Consider the following 10,861-nt stretch of genomic DNA (forward strand, 5'->3'; position numbering starts at 1 on the left):
CCGCAGCACAGCGCCTCGGCGGGACGGGGCCTGACTCGGCCTCGCTGACGGGCAGGCTCGGCCCTGCCCCCGTGAAGGACACGTTTCCACGGTGACACACTTCATGGCTTCTGGGAGTAAGTGAACTGACTTTATTAAATCAATCAGCTAAAGGTGCATTAACTTGTACCTGTCTAAATTTAGCTCTTGCTTCTTTTTCCTTCATTCTTCCATGTGCAACCAAATAGTCAAACACTTCACCTAAAAGTGAAAGAAGTAAGAATAAGCCAAGTCCTACTTCTAATACTAATCTTCACATAAACCCGTGTTCACGTTTAGCAGTACTCCAGTTTTCACCCGTAAATAGGCATGAAGAGAAACAGAAAATATGTGGAGCTTGAACTAAGCTAGCCTTAAGCTTAAACATCAGTCACGTAAGTTCAACAGTAAAATCTTTAAGTTAGAGAAAAGCCTTGAAGTTAGATTCCCATGTTAATGTTTCACAACTTACCTCAAGGCTCTGCCTTCACTGTGCTTTAACGAAAACAAAGCTGAAGTGGACATGACTTGCGCCGTTATTCTTCACGACGGGGTTAGGGCACGCCCCCGCCCGCCCCAGGCCGAAGTCCTAAACACACTCAATGATTCAACAAACACTTGCCAGGCATCGCCAAGGTGCTCAGGTGCTGGACCTAGAGCAGCAGGAGGCGCCAGGCCCCACTACATGCTGCAGGGAGACAGACACGCCTCTGGGCGGTGCCACTGCGGAGAGCGCGGGGCACGGGAAGTGCGCACGGGGTCACGGGGCTCGCCTCCGAGAGGAGCGCGAGTGGTGTGGTCTTGGGGGGAGTCAAGGCAGAGAAGAGAGCAGGAGTCACAGGGCTGCAGGGGGCGAGGGGCAAGGCCACGAGAGGCCTGTGGCGCTACCTGACTTCCTAGAGGAGGGCAGAGGAGAGACAGGAGGTGGCTGCTCTCCAAGGCTGCCCGGGCTCCTGGAAGGTGAAGTGGACTGGGCTGGGGAAGGGATAGGAGGCCAGTCGGAGCAGCGTGGCACCCAGGCAGGCGTGGGGGTGGCAGGACGGTGAGGAGTAGGGCCCAGAACACGGAGTGGAGCTGAGGCCAAAGGACCGTGCGGGCAGACAGCTGACAGGCGGCTGACATGTCAACTAAACTGAGGTAAAGGGGGGAGACACTTGGAGAAATTTATTGGTATTGCCATATGTTTGTCAATTTGGAATACAGAGGACTCTGAAATCCACAAGAGTTGTAATTTTAAAGGAGCATTAATTTAAAAAATTAGATTAAGGGTCCTCCCAGGTGGCACAAGGAGTTAAAGCGCAGCACGAGTTTGGTGCTGCCCAGGAGCTGACCGGCCCGCTGAGCCCCTCAGCAGTGGACTTCATCAGTCGGCCTGTTCTGCTCCGCACTCTGTCCCTGGTGAATCCTCTCACTGCCCCTGCACCTCTGGCCTATACCCCAGTTCTGTATGCACAAATAATATTTTTTAAAAATTAGATTAAAAAGTGTTTTTGGGAAAGAAACATGTCTACTTCATACCAATAACAGCTACTTCCATCATCTCAGTGACAATATTCAGTTTCAGAATATAACTTAAAAATGCGGGGGTGGGGGGAAGAGCCATGGCGTGGCAGACCTCTCCTGACCCGCCCACTGCTCCCCTCAGCAGTGTACTTTGTCGATCTGCCTGTTCTGCTCCCGGCTCTGTTTCTGGTGAAGCCTCTCACCCACCACACCTCTGGCCTGTACGCAGTTCTGGATGAATAAATAAATAACTCTTAAAAAAAAAATGCGGGGGCATCATTCCAAATCATACATTTGTATATTTGTATCTTTCAAACCCTGCACCTCTGAGTGAAGTTCACACTCCTCCCCCCGCTGGCTGTGTGCCCTTTTAAGGAACACGACATGCTGTCCGTCTGCTCATGCAGGCGAGGAAGTGCGAGCACCTGACCAAGACCTGCGCGCGCCATGGAGCCGGGCCCAGTACACCAAGCCGCTGACTGCCTCAGGGCAACCAGATTAAGCTCAAGTCTGTCCACACAACTTTACATTATTTTTATCAATTGAAATGCAATATACACCCCTTAAGAGATTTCGGGAACCAAAGTCACACTCGCAGTTAGTCAGTTATAAGCCAGGATTTAACCCAGATTTCTTTTTCCTCATTAAAAATATTTTAGACCCAGATTTAAGCAGCTGCGTGGGAAACCTACCACAGCTACTTCTTAGAGGAAAGCCCCCTCCCTGCCACTGCCAGCGCCCAGCGGGAGCTGGTGCCGGAGGGTGGTTGCACAGGCAAACGCTGGTTCTAGCCCAGCTGCTACGCTGGCTGGCGAGGGGTGTGCTGACAGAACAGCTTTCCAGAGCTCCAGTTTCACGTGTAAAACTTGGGAGCGGTCTGGATGGTTTCTGAGACTCTCTCCAATTCAAAACGTCCACAACTCCATCCAGTCAAAATCCGCTGGGGAAGGAGCTGCTCACATGCAGACGGACCAGGGAGCGCGGCCGGGAAGAGGGTATGTTTGGCGGGGCTGGCTGACACCCCACCACTGGCAGCTCCCAGGCGGGTCAAGGCACACCCGGTGACTGTTCAGCCAACAACTGAGTCTTTCCCAAAGTCCATCCTCTGCTAAAACTGATGCTTTTCAGATGTTTCTGTCCTAATCTCTACACCTGCCACCTAGAAAACGCGGGACCAGAAAGCCTGGCTCCCAGCCTGACAGTGACGGAGCAAGACTTCCCAGCCTATGTGGGGCAGCCCACCGCTGCTGGGTCACAGGCGTGGAGTCGCTGTAAGGGCCCGAGGAGCCCAGGTGAGACGCGCCTCCCACACCGTGGAGGCCAAGTGTGGAAAAGGTTAAGATGCTGGCTGTCATGTGTGCAAAGTGCCAGACTCCACCAGGAAGCTTCATGCTGCAATTAACCTGCAGCTTTTCTGACTATTCCTGAACTATAAAACGCAACAAAATTCACAATTAAAAAATGCAGCAAGGTCCTCCCTGGTGGCGCAGCGGGTTAAAGCACAGCACTGAGAAGCCAAGGACACTTCCGCATGAGTTCGAGTCCCGCCTGTCCCGGAGGCAACCACATGGCGCGGCAGACCTCTCCTGACCCGCCTGCTGCTCCCCTCAGCAGTGTACTTCATGGATCTGCCTGTTCTGCTCCCCACCCTGTCCCTGGTGAAGCCTCTCACCGCCCCTGAGCCTCTGGCCTGTACCCCAGTTCTGTATGCACAAATAAATAAATAAATCTTTAAAAAAAAATGCAGCAAAAACACACAATAATATATATACATTATTATACTGTAAATTCCACAACTTATTAGAAGCAGGAAAAACTGGGGCCGCAGGTACATCTTCTAGGTCTTCTTTCCCACCAAAGGTGTGTGTCTTTCATGTAATGCTAATGCCCTAGAATGAGGGTGTGGTTCAATTTTCTATGTCCAGGTTTTACAACACAGGTCAAGGTGCTCATGGGAAAGAGCTCTTCCCACCAAACTGCCAGCTGCCCTACGGGCAGAGGCGAGCCCCAGCAGTGTAGCGCCAGGGAGCCCGTGAGCCTGCTCTGCTGAGCACCTCTGCGTGCCAGAGGGGTGGACACAGGAAGACCAGCAGCTCCACAGACGATGAACTCACGCTGGGTCTGGACACTGCAAGCGCAACTCGACTTCAACTACAAAGTGAGAATCTTTGTTAAAACAACCAAAACACAGCTATACACAGGCATGCCAGAAAAAGGTCTCCATCTGTACACCTTCTAGGCCAGTAACCATGTCTGACTTTAGGGCAGGTCGTTTCTGACCCCCATTCTGGTGTAGGCCGACTCAGATGTGAAGTGAGCCCTGCCGACGACCCCTGGGGGCAGCTGCCAGTCCTAGAGGGGGAGAGAAAAACCGGGCACAGAGAAGTCTTACCTCCACTCGCATACTCCATGATTAGGTAGAGCGTTTTGTCAGTTTCAATGACTTCAAATAACTTCACTGGGAGAAGGGAGGCACGGGAGAGAAAGAACAAGGTCTGTGCTTGCGCGCGCACGCTGCTGCGGCAGTCACTGTTCCGGTCAGAGGCTGTTAACAGCTGCCTCTAAAAAGCTTTTAGAAACCTTTAGCATAGATTACAACTGGAAAGATACTACAACCGGCTGCGGGTACCTCCGAGGCCCCGGGGCAGTCTCTGAAGTGGCTCTGACATGTGTCCTACGAGCTCGCTGGCCCCGGCTGCTCACCCTTTGCTCCTGGGCAAACACGGTCTGGGTCGCATACCAGCTGACGACCCCGAGGCTCTGCTCCTACCAGCCTCCATCCATTCTCTTGTCTCGCTGCTCTGAAATACCTACGCCTTCACTTGAGACTGCTGTTCTCTAGGAGATGCCACAACCCTCAGAGAGCCAGGTTCCTCTGTGACTACTCTGAAGCTTTAGGCGGAAAGTGGTAATACAGATGATACTAATAATTAAAAATAACTTTTTTGAAGAACTATTTTCAGTGGGTCAGCCAGTGTGAACTTGTTACAGAGAGAACCAACTCATAAAACCCAAATACATCAATTAGAAACAAATATATTTTTAAATGTCTATTTTTACAGTCGTTAACACATATTTTAAATTAAATTTACCAAAAAGGGGAAGGAGGAAGAATGCTAGTCTCTTATACTATGGGCCCTTTTTTTGGGGGGGTGCTTCAATATGGAGTATTAGGACAGAGTATCTAACACAGTAATTTACAAATGTTTGCTGAACTGCAAAATTACTATCACACCATTCCTTGTGCATATGTTAAGACTGTCAAGAAAAAGCACTCGAAGATCTTAAGGTCTATGTGCTGACACATAAATAAAATCTTTCTAAAATTCCAATGTATATATTGGTTTTCCTGGAATAATAATTTTAAGGCAACAAGAATTTAAAACTTATGAAATTTAAACCTTTCGCTAGATCTATTATTTAGTAGTAAGAAGGGAGAACTCAAATCAGGGCACAACTTAATTAAAAAAATATATATATATATGTTTCAGTTAGTTAGTTGTAGGCAATAGTGACGAAGTGTTTTTTGTGTTATTTTCTTTGGTGGGGGGAGGGAGGGTAGATGTGAAACATTAAAATCCAAATCTCACTAATCTCAAGGGCCGAAAGGGGAAGAAAGGTTTTCTTTCCACTATTAGATGCCTTATTTTCGTTCGCCAAATATTCCATTGATTCTAAGCTTTTCTACCCTTCACTCAGAGGCTAGCAGGATGGGCCTCGGTGGTCCAGAGAACAGCAGCAGGTTCAATTTGATAAAATGAGGTGCCAAAGTCTCTCCTGTGGTCCTGCTTCATCCTGTCCTTTGCTTCAAGAGCCCTTAGTAAGAGATCCCCGATACCCAGCATCACCCTCCCACCCCTGAAGCTGATGACAGTCTAGCAGGGATGACTGGCTAGCTTGCGAGCTCCTTCACTCTTGAAATAATCTTTCTGGGTTGTAGTATCCGGGCGTGAAACAAGCACGCACACTGTGTGGCAAGAGCTCCATTATGGTCTGACAGGGATATTCACGCACTAGGCACCGATGAATGGGCACGATGGTGAGCAGGGTCAGGCACGACCCTGCACCTCGAAGCCTGCACACGGCACTCAGGTGCCAGTGCACACAGAGGACCCGCGTGCTGGGTGAGCCCCACCAGGCAGCGAGTGCCCTTGGAAAATACTCAATGTCGTAGTGTTTTCTTAGGCACCGCCGCAGCAAACATCCTACTTTTGAAAACAACACTCTAATTGCCTGTGTCTAATAATTAAATATAATTTCTAACATATTAGAAAATTAAAATTACATACATCCCTAACACATTCAAGTCTTAAACTCGAATGTATTTTAAATTTGTCTCTTCACTTATCTTTAGTAACCCCAAAAGTTAACACAGTAATTTGTGTATATGCATGTATGTATTTTAGTTAAAAGCAGGACCAGGCTGGAGGAAGAAATCTCTCACTCCTGTACTGTGTTTGTTTTATAACATATTTTCAAGACTATATTTAGACCCAAATAAATTTAAGAAAGTGGAAAGTACCTATGTTTGGATGGTTTAAAATCTTCATTATTCTTACTTCTCTGAAGAGCTAAAAAACAAAACACAAAATCCCCCCACAAGGTTATTAAACATTCTATTTCACTGCTATAAAGGAAATTTAAATTTTCCTAAGATAACTGATTATTTATAACACTCAACAGTTCACATCTAAGACTAACACATAGAACTGGGGTGATGATGAGATACTTTTATCACCTCATTATCCAATGCTTCAATTTCATCTTATGAAAATGGCAAAGGTCCCAGAGAAAGATCATACACAAAAGGCATTTTATTTTTCTGTCTTGAACACCTAAGACCAGATTTAGTCAATAAACCTATGATTGAGCTTAATGTGATTCAGCATCTAACCAGTATTAACATAGCAACATTTACTTTGTCTCAATGAACGACTTCGTCTGTGTGCGAGGGTTCTGCGCAGGCCACGCAGGGCGTGCTCACGAGGTTGGTAACTGCCAGCACGCCGTGGCAGATGGTCACTCTGAAGCAAGCAGATGCCAGCTCAAATGCACTTGGAACCACACTGCCAGGATAAGCAGCAGCCAGTCTGGCCTCTGCAAACCAAAGACCGGTGGGAGAGCGGACCTGCCGCCCACCGGCAGCCTGCAGCGGCTGGCCAGCACCACACCGGCGCGCCAAGGCAAGCCGGGAGAAAGGCCACTCAGTGGAGACAGGCCGAGCAGCCCCACCCAGCCATGGCACCGAGTAAGGAGAAACAGGAAGCTACTACACATCAACGTGCATTCTCAATGGAGGGCAGGCCACTGCATGGTCAGGTTAATGTCCGATCTCAGAAAAAACTGGGTATTAGAGACCATTTATCCAACGGACTTATAAATAAAAGCAACCCAGAAAGGGGGGAAAGGCCTTCCAAGGCTCTATTGCTATCCGACTGTCTGGACATGAGGGAATGAGGCTGGACCAGGTGCGTCCACCATTGGGATGCAGGGCCACTCTGAGCAAGGACGTGCCATGTGAGGGCAGTTCGGGAAGGTGCGTGGCGGCAACACTGGGTATGGGGCACCCACACCATGGTGCAGACCGACACCTGGGCTGATGTGCTGTCAGGTGCAAGAGCAACTCTTCTGCCTGCCTGGGGGCGGCCTGTTTTCAGACTGACAAAGGGCACAGCGAAGTGTGGTGGCCAAGCGGCCTTGCCTGGAGCATAACTCCAGCCCGTCACCCACAGCACCAGAACCCTGCCCCCAAACAGGCCTTCATGGAGCCCCCAAACAACGCCCAGCACAGCAGTCTGTCATCACGTCGCCAGACTGTGCCACGGGGCTCGGCACAAGGTGACTGAGGCCCGCTGCAGGCGAGCATCCCCTTCCCAGCTGCCAGAAACCCATGCCTCGGAGAGCGGAGCCTCGCGAAGCCTAATGCGCACGACTGCATGGCTGAAAGTGGCCCAGCTCAGCCCTGGACAAACGGCACTCGAGTGCCTCAGACGGCTGCTCCTTAGCCACGGCCCAGTAAGCCCACTGCAGGCCCGCTCCTGCGCCCAGAAGAACTCCGGCTGGGCATATATCCTGCAGCTTATCAAGATAAGCTCCCCACCGGGTGCCAGCTGGGGCTCAGGGATACCGGGAAGGGCAGAAGTCCAAACACAGGCACCTGAAACCTCTCGCAAACCCACACGGAGGGCCAGAAATGTGTGTAAGTAGCTCCCCGAGCTCTGGAGCATCTTTTCACGAAGAAAAAAGGATGACAGGCCTGATTCTCCTCGACTGTGAGGGGAACCTCTGTCCCTTTGTCTCAACCACACCGACCTCAGCAACTCTGGGGGAGAACAAAGACCCTCTCCAACGAAACCAATGGACCATGCTCACAAAAGCCCCAAGTTCATGGAGAAGGAACTGTCCCAAAAACTGGTGGAGTTAAGTATGTCTTCCCACCAGCAGAGTACCTCTGGGAGGACAGACAGAAGCACAGCTGCTGGCTTCCCGGGAGAGGACGAGGCACTGGTCCAAGCTGCTGAGGAGCACTCCGTCTGAACTCGCCACAGGATGGCCCGAGCAGCTCAGAGAGCGCCCCCTGTTCCTGCCTGTTAAGTGCCCACGGTCCTCACCCACCACCACTTCTGTTGTCAGCTGTGGCTGAGTCTAACACCCGGACACTGAAGTATCCGCCTGTGGCCTCTGCAAAAGGGGGAGAAAGGGACTCCTGAAGAAGGAAAGGGAGCGCGAACTTGCTGGGCCTGCTCCTCCTGTGAGCAGCTTCCACCACCCTCCTCATGCACAGGATGCACGCAGTGAGGCTTCCAGGGAGCATCTCTAAGGTCAAGGCGATCCAAGAACTGAGACAGAAAGGTAAGCTTAGGTAAAGTGCTTCTCACCTCCCAGAGCTGCCCTAAAACTCACTACAGAGCAGAGCCAAGAAGTCAGTAAATAGCAGAAATAAAGACAATCATCAGATTCCCAAAGACATGGCAGCCAGCCCCACCCACAGCTGTAGCCAGCTGGCGCCGGGACAAGGATGCCTCCCTGGTGCGCTGCCTCTGGCCCGCCCTTTGCCAGGGGAATGCGAGATGAACCTCGACGCAAGCCTGCCAAGTGCCCCGCAGGGGCGCTCACACGCGCTGCCACAGCTCTGCCGCTACTTTATAGACACAGTGGCTGCCACCACCGTCCACCATGCAAGAGTCCTTATTTCTCCACTTTCCTGTCAATTATCAGTATCCATTCTGCAGATCTGGCTGGTAAAAAATGGTTATCTTTTAGGATTTTGAACATTTTCACTTGATTATTAGCCATCTGTCCTATTAACTGTTGAATTGCATTGCTTGGTTACTTTCTATCTGGAGGTTTTAGTAGGTTATCTGCTCTTTTATTATCTGATGATCATCTGTACTGCAAGGAAACAGGACCCTTGCTCCCACAGCCAGGCAGGTGGCCACCAAAGCCGCTCCCACCTCCACTCTGCTGACTCTAGTCCAAAGAGCCCTCCTTTCATTTCCTAAAGAACTTACTATTTACCCACAATTTCGAAAATGTCAAAATTAACAGCTTTGTCCATTTGAGACACTGCCGCCCTGAAGCTTCCTATTTTGGAATTAGCATTCCTAAGCCCTACCCCTTTGACCTCTTCATGCAATTCTATCACTCTTTGGGCTGAGCATTATTTTAAATGCCTGTGGATTAAAAGGGAACCCACTGACTTCTGCCTTCCATCCTGGTTCCGAAGGCCAGGCCTCTTGACTCTGGTAGCTGCTGGTGTGGATATTTAGGTCCCATCCTATCCCCCCCGTACTATCAACTGACTTAAAATGCATCTTTAGAAGTAAAAGTGATATGAGTATGCTCAGAAAACAACTATCTCTTGGCAGGTTCTTATCTAGGACGTTATGTAATCACGAACACGAGCATGTTGTGAAAGCAAACAAATGCACCAAGATGGGCCACAGTTTGGGCAAAAGGCAGCACAGAGGAAGAGACACGATTCCACGTCTATAATATGTAAGACCTCTGACCTATACAAATGATAAAACCAAGAAAATAACACCAAGTTCTTGGGTGGGAGGGCTGGCGCGTGTGGGACCCCAAGCCACGGTGCTCATTCCCTACACCTGTGCCAGCGAGCGCCCGGCATTCCCTCACCTGCAGAGCATTAGGGCAAAGTTAACACTTCATTTGAAAGAACTCCTTAGATTCAGCTGGTGAGTAAACTCACGCCATTTTAAAAATTGAAAACAAGAGACACTAATACGGATCTCTATGAGCAACTATTTCTCAGACAAACTCTCCCCACCCCCAAGCCTCAGGTCTTGGGGGTCCGGCCATGGGGGCGGTGGGAGAAGAGCTCACTTGGGGGGGGCGTTGTGGGCGTCCCCAGGTGCCCCGCAACCTTCCCATAAGGAAGGGGCGAGGCCAGCCCCTCCGAGGGGCCATGCTGAAAAGGCTGCTGGGGCCGATCCCACGTGCTCAGCTGTATGCCAGCTATGAGGAGCTGCCCTGAGGGGCTGTGGGAGAGAGACAGTGAGGGCAGCGGCGGGGAGCTGAGGGCGCTGCCCTGGCTGGGCCTCTGATGCCCACCCTCGGGGCCAGGCATGTCAGGGCCTGAAACCGCAGCTGGCACACTACAGGTGGCTGCTTCTGGTGCCTGCTGTTAGGAGTCTCTAGCCCGTGCTGGGCACTGCACTTTCTGCATGTGGGCTCATGCTAACCTCTAAGTTGAATCCACTTAACATATTTGGTTTTTTAGGTCAAGTATTTGACTGCTCTATAGCTAATGAATTACTGATACAATTAAAACAAATTCTAATATTCTCAATTCACAATCTACTCTGAATATCTATCCGAAGTATTTCTGCCAAAGCAAAAATAAACCTGGCAATCAAGGTAGAAATAAAGTTGTGCCATAAAGCAAAAGCAATACTGAATCTATTTTCTCCCCTTTCTATTTACCTCTTTGGAATCTAAAAGTGAAGAAATACACATATTTTTAGTCTCAGTATTTTAAATATATGCAGTCAAGAAGGGTTTGCTTTGGGACCCCTTGGTGATGGCAGCCACTGCAGCACTAGTGTGACCCCCGGCCAGGGGTGACCCGCAGGGCACAGCAGACCTCTCCTGTCCCCCACTGCTCCCCTCAGCAGTGGGTTTCACTAGATCCACCTGTTCCGCTCCCCACTCTGTCTCTGGTGAATCTTCTCACCCCCACCCCATACCTTGGCTGGCACCCCAGTTCTTGTGTGTATGAATAAATTTTTCAAAATCTTTTATAAAATTGTTTGCCTTAAAGTCATTTACCATGCCCTAAGTTAGTTTCCCAGATGCATTACCTGATCTGAATGTAAAC

At 50.0% G+C, this 10,861-nt stretch overlaps 1 protein-coding gene across 6 annotated transcripts in view; it reads right to left on the reverse strand.

The window, feature by feature from the left end:
• MARK3 (MAP/microtubule affinity-regulating kinase 3) overlaps positions 1 to 10,861 on the reverse strand; it is a 41,419-nt gene that overhangs the window by 18,401 nt on the left and 12,157 nt on the right. For all 6 annotated transcript variants that reach the window (XM_004681569.2, XM_004681568.2, XM_004681567.2 and 3 more), the window contains exons 3-5: positions 6,044 to 6,092; positions 3,914 to 3,979; positions 170 to 240 (exon numbers count right to left, since the gene is read on the reverse strand). In XM_004681569.2, coding sequence (XP_004681626.1) covers positions 170 to 240; positions 3,914 to 3,979; positions 6,044 to 6,071 — 165 coding nt within the window. In that variant the 5' untranslated portion in view covers positions 6,072 to 6,092. The remainder of the gene's footprint in view (positions 1 to 169; positions 241 to 3,913; positions 3,980 to 6,043; positions 6,093 to 10,861) is intronic.

This window comes from Condylura cristata, unplaced genomic scaffold (genome assembly GCF_000260355.1).
Source record: "Condylura cristata isolate star-nosed mole 26May11 unplaced genomic scaffold, ConCri1.0 scaffold00013, whole genome shotgun sequence".
Taxonomy (NCBI): domain Eukaryota; kingdom Metazoa; phylum Chordata; class Mammalia; order Eulipotyphla; family Talpidae; genus Condylura; species Condylura cristata.